The sequence below is a fragment of the Falco peregrinus genome, chromosome 5 (genome assembly GCF_023634155.1).
Source record: "Falco peregrinus isolate bFalPer1 chromosome 5, bFalPer1.pri, whole genome shotgun sequence".
Taxonomy (NCBI): domain Eukaryota; kingdom Metazoa; phylum Chordata; class Aves; order Falconiformes; family Falconidae; genus Falco; species Falco peregrinus.
In genome coordinates this window covers 85,925,593-85,950,192 of record NC_073725.1, presented here as the reverse complement: position 1 = coordinate 85,950,192, position 24,600 = coordinate 85,925,593, and the positions used below count along the sequence as shown (strand labels likewise).

At 55.9% G+C, this 24,600-nt stretch overlaps 2 protein-coding genes and 1 long non-coding RNA gene across 4 annotated transcripts in view; 2 read left to right on the top strand and 1 right to left on the bottom strand.

Annotated features, from left to right (window-relative positions):
- Window positions 1–291: 291 nt before the first annotated feature.
- Window positions 292–18,431, top strand: MMD2 (monocyte to macrophage differentiation associated 2). 2 transcript variants are annotated; one of them, XM_027779734.2, is made up of 7 exons: window positions 302–2,725; window positions 14,887–14,968; window positions 15,645–15,805; window positions 15,902–15,976; window positions 16,273–16,374; window positions 16,955–17,024; window positions 17,436–18,431. In XM_027779734.2, exons 1-7 carry the CDS (start codon window positions 2,679–2,681, stop codon window positions 17,637–17,639), a joined length of 741 nt encoding a protein of 246 aa, XP_027635535.2. In that variant the 5' UTR covers window positions 302–2,678; the 3' UTR covers window positions 17,640–18,431. The 2 variants fall into 2 exon arrangements, with proteins under 2 accessions (XP_027635531.2, XP_027635535.2); XM_027779730.2 differs by having other exon boundaries at window positions 292–2,725; window positions 15,645–15,976.
- A 161-nt stretch (window positions 18,432–18,592) lies between these two features.
- On the bottom strand, window positions 18,593–23,315 carry LOC114010771 (uncharacterized). The gene is made up of 3 exons (XR_003552418.2): window positions 22,803–23,315; window positions 21,497–21,611; window positions 18,593–20,982 (listed from the first exon to the last, which is right to left on the bottom strand). It is a non-coding gene; the product is annotated as an uncharacterized LOC114010771 (long non-coding RNA).
- The window catches only part of RADIL (Rap associating with DIL domain), a 26,231-nt gene continuing 23,589 nt past the window's right edge, over window positions 21,959–24,600 (top strand). Inside the window, 1 exon segment of the mRNA XM_055805342.1 lies at window positions 21,959–22,058. The gene's annotated coding sequence lies outside the window, so the exon portion shown is untranslated.

Here is a 24,600-nt window from a genome sequence, read left to right as displayed (position 1 = left end):
TACAGCTGCTGCCAACGTGTCCCGTAACTTCTGCCCATCCAAAGTGTCTTCTCTTGCCAGGAGGTTTTTCCTGCTAAGAGATGGCAGATTTTAATCTCAAATTGCCTTTTCTTACCTGCTGGCTCCGGCAGCTGAACACACAGGAAAACCTCCCTCCCTGGGGAGATATGACAGCAGCGTGTGCTGCCAGGGGAGCTCAGCCCCCCCCCCCCCCCCCCCCCCCCCCCGTGGCACCCAAAGGTGTGGATTTTCACATAATACACAGCTGGGATCCCTCTGGGAGCCGTCATCAGGAGCAGGGGACAATGCACAGAGGTGGCTCCAGCTATGGGACTCCTGCATGGTTTGGGTCTTTGCACATTGGGGGTAGGAAGCAGCACTGGGCTTCATGACCCATTCCTCCTTCTAAAGGAAAACCCTGCAGGACCCACCCGCTGATCTGGTGACATTAAAAAACCAGTCACTGCATTCAGGGTACCCCTGAATCTTGGAAACTCTCCTGAACATCAGTACAGTTACTCAGATCTTTGCAAGAAAGTGGGAAGGATGAAAGAAAAGCAAGGTGGTCTTGTGCACAGTCAATACGTGAGAGGAGCTGCCACGCAGGGAGGGGATGCATCCTGGTGGGGTATGGGTGGTGTGAGCGTGGACATCTCCGCATCCCACCATCGACCACCATCGAGCAGCTCCCGGCTGCCTGCGATTCTCCGGCTGCCAGGTTTGGAGGCAGCGCTGGGGCTAGAGCCATTCCCCAGCAGGATGCGCGAGCCTTCGGTTGCCATAACAACTGGATTCAGGCTTCAAAAATAGTAACTTATTTTTCATTCAATTTGCCTTTTGCCCTCTGAGACAGATCTATTTCGGGACTGATGGTTCACTTCAGGTGCCCCTTGCAAGTGCCCCCACCAGCGGGCTGGGGGTTATGTTGTTAAACGCGGTTTATCACCATTGTCTCTCCCTCCCCTATTCAGGCCCAGAGGAAAGGTAAAGCAGGGCACAGGCATCATGAAATAGCCTTTGCCAAAGCCTTGTCATCTGGAAGGCTGGGGAAGGAACTTGAATAAAATCTTCCCAGCTAAGTGGCAGAGTGTGGGAGAGATTTTTGGAGATGATCTCACTCTGCATCTCAGCTTGGACCTGCTGCTCTCAGCCGGGGCTCGGCTGTCCCAGATATGCTGGGAAGGTCCTACCAAAGATGGGGCTTATTTTGTTCCCCCTGCACCTCCTGGATCCTGCTGTTATCAGTGCAGTCCCCAATGGTGTCCTCCATCCACGATGGGAAATGTGCAGGAAGGTTGACCCCACTGCCAGCTCCCAGCACTGGGGAACCAGGGTTCTTATTGTGTGCATTGAGGATGCCCCACAGTGCAGCATGCACCTGGTGCACCACCTCTTCTGCATCCCCTGGGGGGTGAACTGCCTTTGGAAGGGGTTGCAGAGGGTGCCAGGATTAATTCATGCCTGGAATGAAGGGATCCCTTAATATTTGTCTGTTTTGGCTTTTGAAAGGGGTGTGTGTGTTTTATTTCCCATGGAAATGGCTGCAGGAACATAACCCTTTGTGTCCAGATGTCCTCGGCTGTTCCACCTTCCTCCCATCAACCTTATTATGGCATCAGCAAGAAGAGGTTGTGTTGGGGGGGTCAGGACTCTCCTCCTCCAGTTACTGCTGACCTCATGTCACCTTTCAGTTCCCTTAGCTGCTGGCCTGAAGGTGCCTGCATTCTCTGGCACAGGGTGGGCACAGGTGATGCCCAGCTGCCCACAGAGAAGCCTCCATCACCTTTTGCATCCCCTCTCTGTGCTGCCCAAACTCAGATGTACGTCAGGACATCACCTGCCGTGAGAGCCTCCCTGAGTGGAGGATGGAGGGGTGAAAGTGCTGGATGGAGATGGGGTGAGGATTCTGTGCTCTCCAGTCCTTGCCTTGCTGTTGTGCTACTTTGCCCCCCTTCTCCTGAGCAGGGAGGGATGGTGGGATGCTGGTGGCACCCATGGGCATCCCACAGGATGGGGCTGGGGCAGAGCTGCCCACCCCTCCGGAGCCACTGGAAAATAATGGGGGAAATTCATTAAAAGCAAATCAATAAAAGCAAAGCCAAACAGAACAACTCCCTGGGGATGGCGGGCCAGGGGCGGGCAGGGATGTGCCGGTGCCCCCCCAGAGGACCTCGCCGTGGGCAGTGAGCGGGCTGGCTGCCTGCACTACCCCCCGCCCCCCCCCCCCATGCTTTAATCACATTTTCAATTCAAATCTGCTGCTATTTGATCCTCTGGGGGTGGCGGCGGGGAGGGGAAGGGGGGGGGAGAATATTTTTAGCTGTGCTTAAAGCTGCCGGGGCTGAGGGAGATCGTGCAGGTTGCTGTGGCCGGGCAGAGTTGGACGGGATCCCCCCGCCCCCCCCCCCCCGCCTCGTCTTTTTCTTCCTCCTCCTCCTCCTCTTTGCACATCCGAGGGCGGCAGCGGGGCCGGCTCCCCCCTCCCGGAGGTCGCCTTTGTTTTCCCGGTGTCGCTCTTCCGAGCAGCCGGGGGGGCGGAGGGGGCTGGGCCGGCCGCCCCTGCTCCTCCTCGCCCCGCCGGAGCCCGCGGAGTTGTGCCGTGCCGCCGGGCAGCACTTTGCCCCCCAGCCCGGGGCTGAGCAGCCGCCGCCCCCCGGGACCCTCATGGCACCGCCGCGATGTTCGTGTCCCGGGTCCTGGATTTCCAGAAGACGCGCTATGCCAGGTAAAGCCGTCGGTGCGGCGGTCCCCGACCCCCTGGTCCTTGCGGAGCCCCAGGGCAGCCCCTGCCCCTACCCGGCGGGGACGGAGCCCGAAGGGACCTTCACAAGCTGCTGAGTACCCCAAAGCCCAGGGCAGGTGCGTGCTGGGCTTTTGGGAGAAGGCTACCTGCTTTTCTGCATCCCTAAGGGATTCTGAGCATCCTTGAGAAGCTCTCGCTGCCTTTTGCTGGGTCTAACTTCACCATTGTTCTCCTGCTGCTGGGGGACCGTGAGTCTAGCTCCCCGTGGGGACAGACCCCACCGCTGGCTGCAAACCCTCCATAGAGGGACCAATGCTGCCCAGGGTCCTTTGCCCAGGTGAAGCCCCCTCGGGGTGGCTCCCCCAGCCGGGCCCTGGGGGCTCCATGGGATGTTCTGGTGGTGAGTCCTTCTCTCCCTCCATGAAATACCCAGGGAGGTTTTCCAGCAGCAGCAGGGACTTGTTTTAAAAGCTCAGGTGTGTTAGGAAACCTCATGGTGTTGCCTGTGTAGAGGGAAACCTGAGGCAAGGGTCAGAGGGCACTCGGCCATGCACACTGCTGTGGGATCAGATGCGGCCTTTTGGAGGGAGCTGGTGGGTGACATGGGGACAGCAGCCACCCACAGCCCTCCAGCACACTGGGTGGCCAAGGATGAGTCAGATTGCAGTGCTGGGCAATGCATGGCCAGATGGGGCTCAGGGGGGTGCTGCTGGGGGGGCTCAGCTTTGCATCCAGCTCCCTGTGGCTGTGGTGGGGCTGTTTTCATGGCTGTGGAGGGTCCCACGGGCTGGCACAGCTCCTGGGGGCACTCAACTCTGCTGCTGCCAGACTCCCAGTGGTCCTGTCAGAGGCAGATATGAGAGAAAAACTGCTCTGGAAAGAAATGGTGATGGTGTTTCTTGGTTACTCCAAGCAGGTTGTTTGCCTGGACTGGGCAAGGGCAGGAGTCCTCTGTCACATCCCCCAAGCCCCTGGCTCCCCTCCCTCTAGGTGTCTCATAGGGAAAAATCCATGCTTGCACCTCCAAAAGCTGCCTGGAACATGTGGGCACCTGCTCCAAGACCATTAGCTGCCTTCTAATAACCTTTGCCTGGAGGAGACACAGGAGGTACCCAGCCGGTCTACATAACGCATCTGGTACAAAACTCCTTGTGAAAATAGAAAATTCAAAACTTTTTTCCCAGCTGGCATGCAGAGGACAGGGACAGGGCAAGGTGGAGCCAAGCAAAGCTCTGTACTCCCAGAGCAGGAGCAAAACTGTGCCTTTGCCCCACAGCAGTGGTACAGAGGCTTCCCCCTGACCTCAGTCCCACCCAGCAGACTCCATCTGGAACATGTTGCTTGATTTATCCAAAAATCAACGTGTTCAAACCTTGTCATGGTCCTTTCTGGAAACAATTTGTTAGGTGGGGATGAGGTGTTACACAGTGCCTTGCAGGGATAGAGCCCACAGGCAGGGCAGGGGCTGCAGGGCATGGGAAGGGTCAGGTCTGCAGGGCATCCCTCACCTCTTGCTGGGTGCCAGGGCTGGACAGGGAACAGGAGATGGGTGCTCCCTTGGCTTTCACCCCGAGTCACACCAAGGCAGTCACCAGCACATGATGCTAACCTAAAGCTTCCTACATCACTGCAGAGATCCTCTTAGCCTAGTGCTTAAAAATAACAGTTGGCTAATCCTCGTCCCCCTCACCCCGTGCTCCACACACACCAGCTCTCCACAGAAATGCTCTGCTGTGGCATATCCCAGAAGAAACCCTAGAAGCCACTCCTTCCTTTGTGCTGGAGATGCTCTTTCAGCTTTCCTGGGCTGCAAGTAACAGGGACTGAGCTTTGTGATGGGGCCTGGGGTGAGCAGGAGCCACGGGGCTCATGGTGGCACATGCCCTTCAAGGCATCAGAAGCATCTTGCAACATCTTTTCAGACGATGAGAAACTTGTTTGTGGCATTCCTTGGGAAAAAAAAAAAAACCCAACAAAAAAACCAACCACACAAACCAGCAGAAAGTTTTCCTTGTCATGGAAAAGCCTGGAACTGCTTCATTTCTAATGTAATTTTATCTAATTTTGAGTGAGGACCAAGAAAGGAGGAACTTGGCCATTGATACAGCCGCCAAAAAGAATAAATAAAATAAAGTGTGGTGATGAAAGACCTGTTGTGTGAAAGCTGCAGCGAAGGCACTGGGCTTTGAACAAAGAGATGAAAGGCAGCAATCAATGTGGGAGCGTTTTGTGAACTGCCAGGAGAAAACTCAGGGCTGGAGGGGCACAGGGGTGTCCCTGAATCCCTCCTGGCTGGGCTTTGGAGACAGAGCGTTGCAGCTGGGGCAGAGGGGAAGAAAGCAAAGCGAGGTGGCTGTCACCATGGTGGGAACAGGGATGCATGGTGATGCCATTTCAGCAGGTTAGGGTTATAAATGAGACTCTCTGTGGTTTCTGCTCTGCTGCTGCAGGATCCTGGAGGTTCTTCCATCGCCTGCCACCATGGGGAAAGAGAGTTAAAAAGCACAGTTGCTGCAAGGCTTTCTGTGCCGCTCACAGCCTGCACTGTGGCAAGCGATATCCATCTCCTGCCTGACAGGCCAAATTCAGCCATGATGCTGGCAGCAGCACGCAGTTACAGGGTGCAAGCAGATGTGATTCTTCCTGCTTCATCCAACCACCAGATAGTTATTCCCCCGCTCTACCCTTTCCTCTTCTACCTTTCTCCCAGCTCACCGAAATGGGCTGGTTTCCCCCCAGAGCAACAGATTGGTGCAAGTCACATTTTCCTCACTTAAACTCATCAATCAGGTTACCCCGAGCTGGTAACCGATCCCTCCTCCACCTCACTGCTGGCTTTGACCCCCGCTTTGTCCCACTTTTTACTCAGACCTGGTCTGGTGCCTCCTGCCCACGTAGCTGCCATGGGGCTACAGCTCAGCCCCAATGTCCCTGCAGGGACACAAAATGCTTCCCAGATTTGGGCCATCCAGAGCCATAATTGAAAGGAAACATGATTAAGTGGGGAGCTGCTGTATCTGGCTGGCTTCAGCAGCCCTGGAGCAGCCAGCAGAGAGGGGTTTGCCGGGAGCTGCAGGCTGCGCAGGGCACTGAATCATCCTAATAAACTGATAGCAGTTCATGATTTGATTTGTTCACGTAAAAGGCTCTAAATCTTATTGCCTTTGCTTGCCTTGCCCTGCGCAGAGTAACACAGAGAGGAGTAGCCAGGAAAATCCACACTAAATTCTCAGCCCAGAAGCAGGAGGTTATGGAGAGCAGGGGCCTCTGTAGGTGCATGGTCCAGCCTTGTCCTTGCCTGCCCAGTGTGTGCAACATAGCCACTGCCACCTCCTTGCCGGCACAAGGAGATGGAGATCAGAACTCTACATTTGCTTAGAAGCAAATCTTCCGAGCAGGGAAAGGCAGCTGGGAAGACCTGCCTTGTTGCTCCCTGCACCTGTAATTACTGAGCAAGGAGACATTTGCTGACTCCTCCTCCAACATCTCCACATGAGAGAGGAGAAACAGCAGGAATGGGGGGGGGGGGGGGGGGGGGGGGAAGAGAGAAAACATTGGGGTGTTCAGACCCTAAACACGAGAAAAACAATGCCAGCCCGAGCAGAGCTACCGCATTGGGAAGATGTGGTCCCCATTTGCTTTGCAATGAAAGCGCAAACAGCCCTTGCCTGCTCCCACACACACCGAGAAGCTTTCCAAGAGCTCTGCTTCCCCCACAGCCCGCGTAGGATGAAGCACTTAGAAGGGAAAGGCTTTCTGCATTGATATCATGGCTCAGAGCTGCTCAAGAGGCAGGGGCTCCTCACCACAAAAGCACCAGCCCCATTCCACCATCCCCAGCAAGATCTGCCAGATTGCCCCCAGCTGAGCAGATCCCCTTGCTGCAAAAGGCATGGCTCCAAAAGATGAGGAGGCCCCCAAAACACCTAGGGAAAAATCAGGATTGCCTGGTGTCACTGACTAGTACCATACTGGTTGCTCTGTGGGGCCAGGTTGACTCAGATACCCTCTTAAGCAGGCACTGGTAGGTTCATCTCATGTGGGTTTAGATGCTCAGGGTAGACTTATCGTTGGTGCCAGATATTTGGAAGGCAACAGAGCATCATTTGTGATGGGGTATTCCCTTAAACCGCCCCGTTCCCTCCTTTAGGAGGGTCAGGGGACATGGTAGGACAGGCTCAGGTGGGGATCACCACACTGGAGATGTGCCTTGTGCTTTTGGGGGAAGGACAGCCTCTTGGCTGCTTGGGAAACAGACACACGATGGACTTTTCCCTCCTTCAGCTGGTGTTGGATATCAGCCTGATGTGATTCTTTGGCACAGCTCACTATGGCCAGCTTCACAAGGCAGCAGCCAACACAATGCATGGGAAATTCAAGCCTCTGCCCAGCGCAGTGGGTCAGTGTATGTGAGAAACGGGGCTCTGCCAGAACTGCTCGCCTTCCCCTCCTCTTCCCTTCCCACACCCCCAGCTCCACAGCAAGACAAAGCAATGCAAACCAACTAAAACTCCTACAGAAAGGAAGGGAAAAAGAGCACAACTATTATTTCAATTCATTGCTCTTGAACAGTGCTTGGCTGCAAAAGGAGATTGGTTGAGTACCCACAGAGATGCTGCAAGGGGATGGATGCTCAGAGCAATAGTGAGTAAAGCAAAGGAGACTTGACCACATAGAGCTCAGGTCTCCCTTTGGGGTTCTCCAGGTGTAATTGAACCTCGACTTTTTCATGCAGTGAGAATCCAGAGTCTGATGGGCTCTGTGCACTGCAGCTTTTCAGGATAACATGATACCACAAGCGTCATACTCCTAATGTTTGCTTCAGATGCCAGTTAGCTGAGCTGAGCAGTGCTGACCTTCAGGAGAGTTTGGATCCAAGTCTGTGCCCCTGTTCAAATTTATAGTCCAGGCTTGCTTCTGCCAAGGGAAGGATTTTATGTAGAGACAGATCGGCACATCAGGGGCAAGCAGTTACCTCCTCTGATGTGCTAAGCAGCACCGGCTGGTACCATAGCATTAGACACAGCCTTACTCTGTTGCAAATACTAATGGAAATCCTAGTATCTGCTTGCCTGGCTGGTGAAATGCATGATGATTCTTCTGTGCCTTCATTGTCCAGAGGCATTTGCTGAATAATTTACAGATAACACTTGTACTGGAGTAGCATCCAGGAATCCCAGATGAGAGCCTGGCCCTGCCTCTCAGCGCACGCCATGGGGAGATCTCACAGACCTGAGAAGCTGTAACCTGCTCATGTAAATTCACAGCCAGGGTTAGAGGCTGGGAAGGCTCCAGCCCCCAGACTGTCCAAATCCTCTGCCAGCAGGCAGAGGGACCAGTGGTCATGCTCGCTCTTGCCCACCTTGGGCTGCTGCAGAGTGTAAGCAAGCAGAGCCAGCTCAGGATTTATCCCACTAACTCCTGTGCTCAGGACAACGCAGACAAAGCAGCAAGGAACAAGCACATTGACTTTCCAAACAAGCAAATAGTGAATAACAGAGAATTTTCAGTTCTGGAAACAGCCCTCCTAACATTCACAAAACACCTGGGACATCAGAGTCATTTTGTGACTAATCAGCTGTTGTTGGAGGTCTCATAAGTACCAAATGAAACAAGAAGTCCCAGCTCAGAAAGTAATTTGGGAAACACTCACCAATCCCATCTGTTGTGAATAAACAAACAGCTCTGCTGTAGTTGCAGGGTCATGAATTGCCTTGGAAGAGTTAGAGATACCATCTACATAAAGAGCAGAAAGCCTGCTGGAGAGAAAAATAAATATCCCTGCACAGAGGATGGGAATATGGACATTTATGACACTGCTGGGAATTACCTGCAGAGTTTCCACCCACCAGACCAACCCCTGCTAGATATATATGAGCTCTCAAGGGTGCAGAAATGGTCTGTGCCTGTGTCCAGCCTGGCTTGGAGCCTCCCATGCTTGGCTCTGCTAGGGTGAGGAGCAAGGAGCAGGAATCTGGCATACCCTTGGTGTAGTCCCTGGTGTGTTCAGGGAAATAGCAGCATATTCCCTCCTGCCAACCTCGGCCCCTCGGGTACCCACTGCTGCTGCAGCAGGATGTGCCAGGGTGATGCCTTCCCCATCCCTTCACAGGGGACATCTGTGCCTGTGGTTCAGAGCCAGGTACAGCATGGACATGGCCGAACACATGGTCCCTGTCCAGGAGCATTTCTAAGTCAGCAAGCGGAGTTGCAGGGCATGCAGGCTGTATAGTGCCAGGGAACAGTCTATAGCTAGCCCAGGGTGTTACCACACGTCAGAGCGCTAGGAACAAGCAAAACTGGGATGAGGGTAATCAGAGGTGATGAATGACGATTCTTTCTGCAGCCCAGCCCGTTGTTACTTGCTTTGTGGAAGCAAGGTTTGCACCAGGGGCACCTGGTTACTCCAGCAATCCAGCGTTCTGCTAATTTACCCATAAGAAAGGTTGAAAAATACTGGTTTAGATGAAAAGCCTTTCATTTTCTGCTCCCTACCCAGGCTGCCAGCTCTTTGCACAACACCAGGAGGCAGGACTAAAGAAAATGCTGCGCTCTCTTGCTGTCAGCCTTCCTGCCCCTCTCCCGTGTGATGGGTTGGAGTCAAAGGAGCAGGCTTGCCCTGACTGCCCCTTCTCCCCAGCCCAGGGAGCAGACCCACAAGCTTACAGCACACACAGCTCAGGTTTCCAAACCAGGAGCACCATATGTTCGCGTAGGAGCATGCAAGCACTGAGGAACGGGCATGAAAATAGAGGTTTCAGCTCTTAAGGGGGTGCCACGCAGCCATGCACATGCCCGCGTGGGTGGCTCTGCAGATGGCGATGCTGGGCAGCATCAGCCTGAGCCTTTGCATTTCTGCTTCTCAGTGGCAAACACTCCGTTGTCAATGGATAGGAAGGAAAAACAGGATTTCTCGAGTGCTTCTGGGCTGGATAAAGCAGCTTTGTGGTACTCTAGAGTCTGGGGGCTCTGCACTGGGAGCTCTAGCCGTAGTGGGGAGAGGAGGACTGCTGAGCCTTTCCCATGTTATCAAGTTGCAGAGTGGATGACCTGGACTCCAGGGGGACCCTGAATATAGCCCTGTGGTCCTGCTTGGTCTCCTGCATCCTGTGACTGTGTCCCATACATAGGCAGCACTCAGAGCCCTGCACCATCAAACAGAGCTCCCCAGGACTGATCTAATTATGAACAACAAAGGAGCTCAAGGGGATGGAGCCTCTTACCAGGGACTGCAGCTGGAACATTACCCGATTACAGGTCAAAAGCAGAGCAGACACCAAGCCCCAGCTTATGGGGATGCCACCACAGCAGCTCCATGTGAGCACAAGCCTGAGGACCAAGCCCCAGCACCTGCATTGGGTGCACAGCCTCTGGGCTCACGGGGGCAATCCCAGACCATGCACTGGAGAGGGGTCTGGGGCCAGGCTGCCCTACAGGGACACATCTGCTCCATCACTCAGGCAACACAACACTTGCTCTACCAAGGGACAATGCAAAGACCCCCAGCAGGACTTACCACCACTGCTGGCCAGCATCCAGCAAATGCTTTCTCCATTCTTCCACTCTGATGAGATACCACCACCAGGATACAATCTTCCTCTATTACACTAAAAGCAGCTGCAACACCCAGTCACAAGGGGAAGGAGAAATCCCCTCCCTTTGCCTAAGAGCTACCCAACAGGGCACACAGCCTGCAAGTACCCCAACTCCCTGGGCAGGAGGGTAGGGACACAGCAAACTAGCACCGCACTTCCAAAAACCAACTCCTGAGCAAGCCCAGCCCTCTTATAAGCCATTTGCAGGTGAAACCTGTAGACATTAGCTGGTCTTGGGGAGATTCACATCACCTGAGAGCAGCCTTGGACATGCCGGCTACTCCTTTGTCCCCTTCGTGTTTTCACGGGCTGTGGAGGGGATGTGTTGACTCTGTGATGGCCATAGGCCTCAGTGACGTACAGGGGGAGCCCAGCTCCCCTGTGCGTAGATACACAGCTGTGTGTCATGTGTATAGCCTGGTTTATAGCAGGGTTGAGGGTGTCAGGTGTTGGATGAGCTCTTTCCAAGGGCAGGGATGAGGTGCTCAATGGGAGCCCAGTTCATGCCTCCCCATCCATATCTTAGTGATTTCACACCCTCCTAACATTATTCCTCCGTCAGCTTGCCTAAAAGATAGCAAAATTGCTATCCTTGCTTGGGGAAGGGGAAAGGGGGGTGAGAGGAAAATGATGCGGCAGAGGCCAGCCAAAGAGTCAGTGTCAAAGACCAACCTCAACTCCATCTCTCCTGAACCCTGGCCTCTGTCCCCATCAGAACCATTCTGCTCCATGTGTGTAGGGGACAGCTTTCCTGCAAAGTGTCACATGGCTCTGTCCATGTGAGTGCATGGTGCCCATGGAGTGGCTGATGCAGGTTGTCTTGGTGCCCCCAGGAGAGCTCAGATGCTCCAATGTTCACACGTGGGCCCTCTCAAGAAATAATTTAATTTAATCTCCTTTTTCCCTTCTTCTCCTCTACCCTGGCAAAGCAAGAGCCAGGCACATCTGCATGATTTTCAAGGTCAGAACTTTTTTCTCGGATAAAAATCTTTGAAAAGCTCAGTAAAGCCCCCTAAAGCCACAAAAAATCAGAGTGGGAGAAAGAGAAGGAGAAAGGAACAAGCCTGGGAAGCCGACTCTGCACTTTGCCCCGGCTGCCTGGGACAAGGGGCTCTTTGTTTTCCCGGCCGGAGCCTGCTGCACTAGCCCTTTTCAGTCTCCCTCCCTGGGAAAGGGGCCAGGGGGAAGCAGGCACAAGCAGGGCGGGCAAAAACCTTGGGGCTGCAGTGAATAACCCCTGCTTGGGTCCCCACCAGGCCCCCCATCTTCATATAGCCTGTCTGCATAGCATCTGGGAGAAAAAGGTGCACGGGAGCCCCTCAGGGCTCTGCTTCCCATGCACCATCCCACGAACACATTCATGTTTGTGCCGTGCAGGAGGTTTTAAACTTCTCTGTGTCTTTTGCAATCTTTTTTTTTCAATCCTAAAGCACAAAAATGCATCGAAGCACCCAGCTGGTGTGTAATCGGCCGCCTGTGGCTTCCCGGACCTGCCGTGTTGAGTGAGCTGCATCACTGTGGCTTTGCTGGGTCCCCAGCAGCGTGGCAGTGTAGGCTGGAGGCTGTTGGGGACAAGTCTTTCTCATCTCCTCCCATCCCAGGGATACTGCCAGGGTGTTCCCAAGCCTATGGGCACAATGACACGGAGCTGGCAATGACTGTGGATTCAGTCACTTGGGCAGGAGACTTGCTGCAGGGATCGGATTTAAGTTTGGAGAGGTGTTTCTCTTCTTCTCCTTATTTTCTTGCCTTGAAAAACCCCGGAGATCTGCCTGGCCGCCACCAATTACCCTTCTCATGACCCCAGTTGCACAGAGCTGGGGCTGGGAAACACACAGCAGCCTCCCACCAGGGCTCTCAGCTGCTCTGGGCTTTCATCAGCTCTAAGGAGTCGCAGTTGCCCTCTGAAGTGTGTCCGTCCCCCCGTCTGGGCTGGAGCTCATCACCGGGGCTGGTGCTGCACACCGATACGGCAGCTTTCCACTGGTATGGCAACTTTCTGCAGTCTGGGAACGATGCAGGGCTCCCGTGCTCTGCCCCACGCCCATGTCAGCATGCACAGGGATGCCATGAGCTGGATGGATGCGTGGCATCCCGGTGTGGTTTGGGAGACGGAGAGTCCCGGGAGAGAAGAGAAGGCGAGGGAATGGTCCCCACACCCCTGGGGAGCAAGGTGCTGCAGGGCAGCCGGGGACTCATCCTGCCTTGCCAGGAGATGTGCAATCACCGTTTTTGTTTGCACAGCAGATGACCACGAAATTTTGCCCAACTAGCCACAAAATGCAATGCTGCTGCTCCTGGAGGGCCCTGCGGTTCCCAGGGTGGCCCAGCACCACGCAGCCAGGTCCCACATCTGCCATGCTCTGTTTCCCATCCTTCACAGGACGATGCTTCTTAGAAAGCAGGGCAGGAAAACAAGGGCAATCTCTCTCCAGGTCAAAAAAAATTTCTCCTCAAGGCAATTTCACCTGCCGGGAAAAGCAGGCGTTGGCAGCGTGCTACACCAGCATGGCTTTGGGCTTCAGGGACACACACGCTGTTTGACCTCATCCCATGGGGATGGTCGGGGTGGCCGTTCCTGGCCTCTCCCTCCCTGTACCAGAGCTAGGGGGGATATGTGCACCCCAAGGATCCCTTCCCAGAGGGTCCAGGCACCCCTCAGCCCTGGGAAGGGGGCTGTGGGAACCTGCCCTGCCCCTGCTCCCCGGTGCTGCTCTGAACAGCAACTGCCAGAACGGAGAGGAGATGGTGTGGGGCTTTGTGAAAATAAATAAATACAAGGAAAAGGCCTCGAACGTGTTTCCTCAGCAACCACGACGTCACACGGGATGCCTGACCTTCCTCCCCCCCCCGCCTTCTTGTTATTAAAAGGGAAAAGAAAGGGAAGCTGAAAGCGAAGGGGAGCTGGGGACAGTCTCCTGGCAACGCTGGGGATGGTGATGTCCTCCTTAATGTCCCCCTGCCAGGGGACGTTGTGGCTCCAGTGCAGGGAGCCTGGCCAGTCCTCCTGGGTGAGGAGGGCATCCCTGGTGTCCCCTGGGATGGAGGAGACAGCATGCTGGGCACCAGCACAGGTCCCCAGTTTGCAGAGCAGCGGGACCTTCGCCCCTCCATCTCCCTCTCTTAATTCAAGACATCTTTTGGTGATGATGACCACGTGTCTTCCCGCAGTGCCGGGGGCTGGTGGCAGGCAGGGCAGGGGCTGGGGACAGGGTCCCTGCATGGGCTGTCACTGCTGCCTGCCGGGGAGCCCTCTGCATGCCTGGGCCTGCTGTGGCCATGCTCCCCCCACTCAGACCCCTGCCATTTGAGCTGTTTAATTCATCCTGGCTCACTTTTAATGGACAGCAGTGAGTGGCTCAGGTGGTGGGGCTGAGCAGGCAGGAGATGGCAGAGGAGTCCGCACAGGCATGGGTCTGCCTGGGGACGAGGAGAGGGGACTTTTGCTGCCTTTCCAAGTTCCCTGGACCAAGGGGTCACCAGCGGCAAGGTCCTGCCAGCCTCCAAGCCCCCTCGCCGGGTACAGCTCAGCCGTGAAACGTGCCGCAGATGGTGCTGGAGCTGAGAGCAAATGGGGTCAGAAAGCAATTAGCCCAGGTCCTGCAGGGCAGCCCTGCTGGCACCCCGCTCAGCTCGGCTGTCCTGATCCGAGCCGCAGCAGAAAAAGTGTTTAAACCCCTGATTACCAGAAGCAGGCAGGGGAGGGTCACTCTCTATTTGCCCCTTTCTTACTCCCTTTTGCTAAACTTCTGCTGCTGGCCCCTGCCAGAAGAGGGTGCTGAGCAAGGCTTTGCTCCAACCTGTTAGCACAGATGCACATTTAATTTGCCTCTTAATACAGTGTTACATACCTAGCAATGGATTAGCCAAGCCTGACACTTATTTTTTATCACCGTGTGTCGATCTGACAGGGGAAATCGGTATGTTCCTCTGAATGCCAAAAGCAAGCTGGTACTTCAGACTAACAGAAATAAAGATCCAGGTTTCCAAGGGAGGGCAGTGGGGATTCCCCCTGCAGCAATCTGTGATGGGATGTGCAGCCCCTGCAGGTAGGAGGTAGATGCAGGTGGTACCCAGAAACCAAAGGCATCATGGGGATACCCTCGCTGGAGCTGGGCAAGCTGCCGTGACACCAAGGTGTCACTGACGGATGGGTCAGGGACCTGCAGCAGGTCCTCCAAGTGCCCCTTGTGCCCTCTTCACTGCTGGGCCTCTTCCCCCCACTGCCATTGCCTGCCCTCTCCTGCCCACAGCAGCAGGCAGAGCTGGCTCCTGCCTTCTGCTCTGCAAGCGATGGCAGATGCTGGGAGATGCTTCAGCCTGAGCTGTAGCTGGGCAAGACCTGGGGTCCTGATATTTGGGACCAGCCAGATGGACAAGCCGTGCCCAGTGCTGGGGTCACTTCTGCAGGACAGCTGGAGCAAAGCTGAGCCAAGGTGGGGCTCCAGGCTGGAGGGCAGGGGGGTATCCCTGTGCAGACCCCTCCAAAAGGGCTTTCCCCCAGACCCCATCCACTGAGTGTGTTTCTTTCCCTGTTTCTCACTGCAGGTTCATGAATCACCGTGTCCCATCCAACTGCAGGTACCAGCCGACGGAGTACGAGCATGCGGCGAACTGTGCCACCCACGCAGTGAGTCCCTGTCCCCGTCCCAGGGTGAGGGAGGACGGTACTCAACTCTCCAGGGATCCCCTGAGGAGCCTCAAGGAACACCTAAAAATGTCTGTTCAGCCCTGGAGCAGCTGTTGAGCATCTTAGGGCTGTGATGATGCAGATGTGCTCCAGCTGCTGCCCAGGAGTGGGGATGTTCTCCCTCCTGCCTTGGGAAGCTGGTGTGCATCTCCCTTGCTCTCACACACCGTGGCCCCATGGCCCCAGGGAAGCTTGCTGCGGGCTTAGTGGAGCAGGAGCATTTTGCAAAGCTGCCTGAAAAAGGAATGTTTTTCACATAGGAACAGTGACAGGTGCCCCATGGGGCTGCCTACACGGCAGTGACAGCGAGCGCTCCCCACATCAGGGTTTCCCTTGGGACTTGGCAGCTCGCATTCTGAGTTCTGGGATATGATTCAGAGGTAGCCATGCTCCTCGTACCTTCCTCCTCCTCCCTACCTCTACCTGGAGAAGGGATTTTGGAGCTGCACCATGCAGGGAGAGACCCTGCCTGGCCCATGTGGGTGGCCAGCCTGCCTCTTGTGGGTGGTAGCTTTGACCAGCTGCGTAAGAAACGCCTAAAAGGACAAGAAGAGACTGTATTGTAGCTACTCAATGGAAATGCAGTAGCAGCAACATGTTTGCCTCTCCCTTCCAGTTCTGGATCCTGCCCAGCATCCTTGGCAGCTCCATCCTCTACATCCTCTCTGATGACCGGTGGGAAACTATCTCAGCCTGGATCTATGGCTTTGGCTTGTCCAGCCTCTTCATCGTCTCCACCATCTTCCACACCATCTCCTGGAAGAAGAGACATCTCAGGTACCAGCCCTGGTTGCTCGGGGCTCGGGAAGGGGGAGAGGGTCTGGAGGCCCCTGGTGCTGCAGGCTGTGACCCATCTGTCTGCCCGTTCTGCAGGACCGTGGAGCACTGCTTGCACATGTTCGACAGGATGGTGATCTACTTCTTCATCGCAGCTTCGTACGCTCCCTGGTGAGTTGCCTGTGGGTGTGGGCCATCGGTTGCCCCCCCCCCCCCAGAGGGGAGAAAATCAAAGAGGGGTTTCCACAGATAGAGTTTCTCTCTCCGGCTTTGGCTCTGCTCAAGGCTTTCCACAAAACTTCCCTATCTGATAGATTCCAATCCCTTTAGGTTGAAGTTACAAGTTGGGAAGGTCCTTTGGTGGGACAGTCATGGGGGTGAGGGCAGCATTTCCCTGGCACCTCGCTGCTTGCAGCCCAGACCGGGGTGCTGCCCCACACCTGCCTCACCGCAGATGGGTCTTGCAGGCTGAACCTGAGGGAGCTGGGTCCCTGGGCCTCTCACATGCGCTGGATCATCTGGATCATGGCATCTATCGGGACTGTCTACGTCTTCTTCTTCCATGAGCGGTGAGTGCCTTCACCTGGTCCTGCGCTGGTGGGTGTCGCAGAGCCCAGCTCATCTCTGCCAGCCCCTCCTAATGTCCTGACGGTAGTGGAGCTGCAGCAGAGAGCAAGAAGGATGGAGCCAGCCAGCCAGCCAGCTAGCTAGGCACAGGGTCCCTGGGAAGCCTCCTGGTCAGCTGGCAGTGGAGAGCTTCCTTGGACCACATGCTTCCCCATCCGCACCCTGGTTGTAGGACGCACCCTGGTTGTAGGACGGTTGGTGGCAGGGATGTGGCAGCAGGGACGTGCTGCCGTGAGTTGCTTCTTCCACATGGTGGCACCAAATAAAAAGCAAAAGGCCCCAGATGTCCCCGTAGCCCCAAGCCTGGCCCTGAGCTGGCAGCTCCCAAGCCAGGGTGGGGGTCTGTCACCCTGGAGAGCAGGGGGCCAGCCCCGCCGCGGTGGTGGCTCACACATGGGGACACGGGACCTGCCGTGATGGCACCTCCACCCCTTTTCCTGTAGCACGGCCGTGGGCATTACAAGCATAAACCCTGATGCTCCCTCTGCACTTGCATCCAAGCATCTTCTCTGTTGGCCGCAGGTACAAGCTGGTGGAGCTGGTGTGCTACGTTATCATGGGCTTCTTCCCTGCCTTGGTCATCCTCTCCATGGTAAGCCACTGCTGGAAGCACACGGGCTCGGCGCGAGGGACATATCCCAGTGGGACCAGTTTGTCTCCTTTGGGTTGACGTGGTCCAGGCTGTGTGATGGATAAAGCCATCCCCAAATACGATGTGTCCCAGTTTGGTTTAGCAAGTGCTTTGGGTGCCCAGCAGATACCACGTGCATCTCCAGCAGGCTTCCTCTCCTCCCTCCCGTCCGTGGCGTTGAAACCCCACCAGCAAGGCTGGGCTTCTGGGTCCCCACTGCCTTGCTGGAGGGGAGGGTGTAGCAGGAGGAAGAGCGAGGGTCCTGCCTGCACCCTGCAGCTGGGGCCATGCTTCTGGTCTTGATGGAGCGGTGGGGAAAGGGCAGGCATGCCACGGCCACCGCTGAGCCCTTGCCTCCCTGCTTGCTCCCAGCCCAACAGGGATGGCCTCCCAGAGCTGGTGGCCGGCGGACTCTTCTACTGCCTGGGCATGGTCTTCTTCAAAAGTGACGGCCGCATCCCCTTCGCCCATGCCATCTGGCACCTCTTCGTGGCCATCGGAGCTGGCATTCACTACTATGCCATTTGGAGGTACCTCTACCAGCCTGGCACGCTGGAGGCTAAAACATCCCGTTAGACGCCTTAAAGACATCGTTTGTGCCAACTGGCACATGGGGGCATGGAGAGGAGCGAGGAGGCAGCCTGTGCCATGGGCTTGCCCCAAACCACCTGTTCGCCCCATGGGCAGCAGCTGCTGATGCCCTTCCCGCACAAACAGGCGAGCCAGGAGGTTGTTTTTAAACAGATTTTTTCTTTTTTAATCTCGGGAACTGTTTATTGTTTTTAGGCAAAGGTTTGGTAATGTGGTGACCAGCTGATGGGCTGCAGGCAATAGGGAAGCGACCACTCGCTGGCGGGTTTGGGGAGGCTTCGCTTATCTGCCTGGCCCCGAGCATCCCATGGGAATGGAGACCCTTGCCCCACCCACCCCTGGCTAGTGACACCCTGGGTTTGGCTACTGAAGCCCTTAGCATGGGCTACCCAGGGGGCTGGAGGAGTTGGGAGGGCGGGAGAGACCTGGCCTCTTTCCTCTGGGATGCCTGGGCATGTGGCTGCCCCAGCCAGGGAGGGGGACATGGTGGCATTCCTGCAACACCCAGGACCTAAATGGTCCTAAGTCACGTCAACACTAACTGCCCCCTCCCAGGTTCTTGATGGGGAGGTCCGGAGTCAAAGCCTTACATGAGATCGAAACTTGAATCTCTTCCAGGGTGCCCCAGAGTCCCCGAGCACTGGAAAACCCTTTCTCTAAGCCAGTATTAAGTGCACAAGTTGGTACGTGCCCCCTAGACGAGTGCCCTGGGAGCCCCCATGGACACCTTCTCCCTGGGGTGCTTTGTTTTCCTCTCCAGCCTCGGTGGTGGCAGCCCCAAAGCATGGCCCCGCTCCCAGGCTCTGCCATGCACGTGCCTTCAGCAGGGAGCAGGGGGGATCCAGCTCCTGGCACCCACCTGGCTGGGGTCAGCACATCCACATCAGGGGATTTTCTTTCTCCTCGAGAGAGGGGAGCAAACACCCTTGGATCGGGATCACCACATCCACATCAAGGGATTTTCTTTCTTCTCGAGAGAGGGGAGCAAACACCCTTGGGTTGGGATCACAGGGCTGCCTACCTTCTCTGCTCCCATTTTGACAATGAGCCTATTGCTCATCATCAGATTTAACTCCACTTTTGGGAGGATTGCCAACATTCCCAGGATCACTGCAGGGAAGGGACGCATCTGCATGATGCTTGGAGGTGACTTGTGATGGGGAGGTCCTAGTGATGCTCAGTTTTCAGATGCCTAACCACAGCTACACAGGGCTTGCCAAGCCAGGATAACAAGATGTGGAGCACCCATCCAGCCATCAGGAGCAGTCCCAGTGGTGCTGGAATGGGAAAAATCACTCCTGGTCCAGCTCCCCAAACACACCGGCAGAGCTGATGAAGCCAGGAGGGTCTGGTGCATGCCAGGCTCTGATGTGTGCCGGCATCTGGGGGGGGGGGCTGGCCGGCAGAGCAGCGCTGCTCTCAGTCCTCCCCCAGGAGCCCCTGAAAGCATTGATTTCCCATCATCTCTTTTTGGCCTCTTGATTAATCACAACTGCAGCAGTCTCAGTGCGACGTGGCAAGCGAAGGAGATTTATGGCCACCATCCCACATCTCCTGTCTCTGGCAGCATGCTGAGGAGCTGAGCTCCTGGTCTGCCCCACTTCCTTCAGAGCTTAGGGTCCCCCAGCCTGCAGCATCCCGACTGGCTCTCCCAGGCTGTGCCATTTTGCAGCAAATTACCAAAGAGAAAGCATCTGGATACTCACCCCCTCCTGACATGATGGCTGTGGTCACCAGGTCAGCAAAAAAATCCAGTGGGTTTTCACCTCCGCAGGCAGCAGGTTCCTATAAGGGGCTCTCTGTGCTGTGCCTGGCACCCCAGCCCAGCATGTGGCTGCTGGGGGACTCTGCCCAGGGCACCCCAAAGCAGCTTTTGGGCTGGGACGCCTCTCAGGGTGACAGGTGGCCTTAGGGACAGGGTGTGGATGACCTAGTGTGAGCTCAGGCTCTGCTGCTGCCTCTCCCAGGCTCCCAGGTCCCAGCCCTTGCTCCGTCACCTACCGCAGATGGAGGGGTGGAGAAGGATGAGCTGTGAGTAACCAGCAGTGGGTGAGGCACGTCTGGGGTTGGAATAGTGGAATATGGGGTCCTAGAATGGGAGATGCCATTTTTTCTGTCTGGCTAGTCATTACCCTTCTCCGTGCCTCAGTTTCCCCATCTGTAAAATGGGGTTGAAGACACCAACCTACCTCACAGGGCTCGTGTGAGGACCCCATGAAGCACTTGGAGGAGAACCGTGCTTTACGAACACGTGCTTCAATTCTCCCTGAGTCTGGGGGACCTGATTCCTAGAGCCACCATGGGGCACAGTGACAACTGTGGCTCTGTGTGCCGGGGTCTCCTCCCCCTCCATCACTAAATCCCATGGGGGAACCACCCTGGGGACAGACCGTGCTCACTGCAGTCCCAGCCACCAGGCAAACATCCCCTGGCAGGGGCTGAGGATGACCAGGGACCACCACAGCATTTTGTCCTCAGGCTTCATCCCAAGGGATTTATCATCTTGGAAGCCATGTTGTCACTGGGGGCTTTCAGCCCTAAATCCATCCTGGGGGCTCCTGAGGCACAGGGAGGTGCCAGAAGGACCTTTCCAAGGCCACTTCATCTCAGCCTCCTGCTGAAACCCCAGGGCAGGGCAGACACCCAGGCAGGAATGGGTGGCCAGTCTCCGTCGGGGACATTGCCACCCTGCCTTGAGCCTGGATTTGCTGGGTGGGCTTCTCTGTAATTGAGAAGTCCCCCCTCTCCTCTCGCTTCCTAAATCCTTCCCTTGCAAAGCAGGGTGGGAGGCGCAGAGCACGTTATCGGATTGCCCTCCTATTTTATACTAATTTTAAATGACTCGTAACATTCAGGAGGTCTTTGGAGGTGGGTTTGGGGGATCTTTTTTGCATCTCATGTTTTTCACCATCCATTCTTGTTCAATCAGTATTTTATATTTAACACAGTATTGGGTCAAATAAAAACAAATGTAAGGAAGATAATGCTAGCAGATATTGTTTCCTGTGGAGTAGAATTGAAATAAAACCTCAAGATACCTCACTATTGCCTGCTTGTTGAACCAAAATTAGTTTCCCTGCAGCATCTGGAAATAAACCCATTTTCTGTGGAACTTGCCCCACACGGCATCGCTCCCCAGCGCGGAGAGGAGCAGCGAGGTCCCGCTTGTGGCAGTGGGGTGCTGAGCCCTGACTCACCTCAGTGCATGGGTGGCATTGCCATCTGCTGCCTTGGCTCGCGCGGGGGCCAGCGCCGCTTTGCCCTTCGCACCAGCTGCACGGGGAGATCGGGGAGGTTGGGGACAGGCTGAGCTCCCGGCTGCAGTTTCCTTAAAAAAAAATAAATAAAATTGGTGAGTTGGCTGAGGGTGGCCCTGTGCTCGGTGATGCTGGCTGAAGGGCTTGCCAGCATCTCACCAAAGTGGTTTCGGCACAAAGCCCTGCACGCCCAGGGCCTGCCATTGCCCCCCCTGCGATGGCCGAGCCCCGGGGCTGCTGCTGCAGGGGGGGGAAGGATGCCACATCCGGGGAGGGGGACACATCTGTGGACTCCAGAGGGGAAACCCACCATCACCCACCGACCCCTCCCCAGCCTCTCCCACAGGCACTGGCCCCCTCTTGGAAGGGGAGAATTTGCCCCCATGCAGGGAGGCGCTGGCTGCCCCCCCAGCTGGGTGCCCACCCGCTGCCCACCCGCTCCCACCGCTCCGCTGTAATTACGCTGGGGCTGGATCCCCCCCAGGCTACGATGCCCAGCAGCTTCCCCAGAGAGCCGGGGAGGGTTCCCAGCTTCCAGGGGCAGCTGAACTCATCCCAAAACCCGACCCACAGCTTCCAGCTCACCCATAATTGCAGCTGGCTGGGCTGGGAGGCCTCCTGGCATCGCTTTGCCTTGGCGCTGCCGTTCCTGGAGCGTGGCTAGGAAGGTGGGGCAGACCCAGTCGGGCGAGAAATACGCCTGTAACCGAAAGGAGACTTTGGAACCGATGGAGGGAGAGCATCAGTGACCACCTGGTCTGGAAGACCTCCCCGGTGCAGCCATTCTCCATCCCGCCGCGATTCCAGCCACCAGCGCGTGGGCAGCCCGCAGGTCGACAGGGGAACGGGTTTGATAAAACCTGTTAGGCTTGATAACCTCCCCCGCGCAGCCCTGCCTGTCCCACTGCCCTGACCGTGCCCAGGCACCGGCGGGGACAGCCGGCTCACGTTTGTCACCCGCGGCGCGGCGCGGGGTGCTCGGCGCTGCCGGCCGGCGCTGCCAGTGCCGGCCGCGGGGGGGCGCCACAGTGCCGCTCCGCTCCGCCGCGCTCCGCCCCGGCGGCGGGACGAGCCGCGCAGCCCCGGCGGCTCCGGGCGCTGCAGCCGCCGGGGGCCGCAGCGAGGCCGCCCCGCCGAGTCCCGCACGGTGAGTATCGGGGCGGGGGGCGCGCACCGCGGGGGCAGCCCCTGCCCCAGGTACCCCCCTTTTTCTTTTAGAGGGGAGGGGTGGTTGGGGGGCAGCTCCCCCCCCTCTAGCATCCCCGAGAGCCCCCCGCCGGCGGGAGCCTGTCCCCGGGATGGGGGCGGCAGGTCCCCCCCGCCCGCTCGGACGGGAACGTTTGTTTCTCGTCCCCTTGGAAAGTGGAGGCAGGAGGAAAGTGGCGGCGGGGTTTGTCCGGTTGCCGCGGGAGACCCAAGCTGCCCTGCTGCTTGCCGGAGCGCACCGGGCACCGGGCGGGGAGGGCTGGGCAGGCACAGCACCCTGGGGTCCTTGTCCCATTGCCAGGCACCTGGGGATCCTTCTCCCCATTGCACACCCCTGGGGGTCCTTCTCCTGACTGCCTATCCCTTGGGATCCTCGTCCCATTGCACACTCTTTGGGATCCTTCTCCCCATTGCACACTCCTTGGGATCCTTCTCCCCACTGCATGCCCCTTGGGATCCTTCTCCCCATTGCACACTCCTTGGGATCCTTCTCCCCACTGCATGCCCCTTGGATTCTTCTCCCCACTGCATGCCCCTTGGATCCTTCTCCCCACTGCATGCCCCTTGGATCCTTCTCCCCACTGCATGCCCCTTGGATCCTTCTCCCCACTGCATGCTCCTTGGGATCCTTGTCCCGTTGCACACTCCTTGGGATCCCACTGCTGTTCCACACACCCTGTTTCACCTGTATTCAGCTGCTTGTGACCGTCGGGCTATCCTGGCTCTTGGCAGGGAGGCGCTGGGATGATCTGCGTCCCCGTGAGGCTGGAGCGGTTTCATGCTGAGTTGTCACTTTAGCAGAGAAAACTCTGGGGAGTTTGCTACTTGCTTGGGAAGTGCTTATTTTCAGCGCTCTCCAGGATCAGTTAATTATCGCTGGAAAAAAATTATTGCTAAGATCTTATAATTAGGTAGCCTACTGAGACTCTGCTGCTTGGAAGGCAGCAGAAAGCAAACACTTTTTGTGAAATGTTTCTTGCGTGTGTGTGTGAATAGAGCTGCCCGGGCAGAGGGCTGGCATTTGTACGTGCGCATTACTGGAGAGCTGACGCACGTTGGTGGCTCAAAAGATGCTGCAAAATAAGGAAAAGAAAAAAGCAAGGAAAGAAAACCTGCTAAAAGGACTCCTGTCACCTTTGGAGAATCGGGTCCTAAATCGTTATAATCAGTTTGTGGAGCTGCCTTTAGGACAGACTGTAAATTCAGCTTTGCAGGACCAGGACTGCCTTTATATCCTGCTTGAACTGTCCCTGGGCCGTGGGGTCCAGGGCGCTATGGCAGAGTGCCTGCTGCTAATAATAACGTGGTAAGGAGTTTACCTGCTCTGATCCGGCTAAAGACAGTGCCGAGGCTGGCATCGACATTGTCAGCCTCCGATCTGTCCCTAGATTAGATGGATAAAACTGCCAAGAAGAGACTGGGGTCTGAAGCAGGGGCTTGATCCGGAATGGGAGTGGAGACTGATTCAGAGCGGAGGGGTTCGGGCTCTGGGCTCTGCCTGGCCGCTTCAGCTGTAGGGACAGGATCTGCAGAGGGGCAGGATTTGGAGCTGAGGAATGCACGTCAAAGCCGTCGCGTCCAGGGTGTTCTCATTTCCTTTGCTCTCTGAGTTATAATTTGTTCCACATTGCAGTGCTGGGGCAGCCTCTCCCACTGCTCGCAGCATCCAGGCTGTGGTCTTTGCCATTAGACTGAGGCTGTGGCTTGACTGGTTTCCACCCCTCCTCCCCTAAAAAAAAAAAAAAAAAAAAAAAAAAAAATGGGGGAAATTTTTCAAATAGAGATCTGGAGAAACAGCTTTTCTGGTTGCCATTCTGGGATGGTTATAGCTGAAATCTCACCGCCCATCCATGCAGAGCTACAATGGCCCCAGGAAGAGCCCCAGGACAAGCCTCAGGGAAATTCCAGAAGATTAAAAAGTGTTTTAATAGTGTTGCTGCTCTTCCCAAAAGGGAGTAGGATGACCTGGTAGCTACAGGTTGATCGGTTTGATAGCATCCTCCCAGGGAGAAGAGGGAGAAACCTGGTTCAGGCTTTAATTGATTAAAGACTTCAGCACCAGGAATAAATTCCTGCCATCCAATGTGGCTATATGGAAAATAACTCCTGGCAAGAAGAAATTATTTCAGTCTCTGACGTGAGAGATGACTCTCTGGCTATAATACACTTTTGTGAAGCGTCTGAGCTATGCGAGGTGATATTCTTGTAAAAATCTGCACTTTCCAGTATTAAAAAAGTCAGTCCAGTCCAGTATTTAGGGCTGACATTATACAGTGTCAAGAAAGCCAGTATTAAATAAACCTGATCCATTTCAAAGGCAGTTATCAGAGGAGATTATCGCTTCTGGGCACTGCTAGCTGGTAGCATGTGCTCGGTGTTTCAGTGCTTTTATCACTAATCTGGAAGGAGATAGAAATGATTTCTGAAAAACCTGGGGCTGACCCTGAGCAGCACAGTGTTAATAGTCTGTACAAATCTGGATG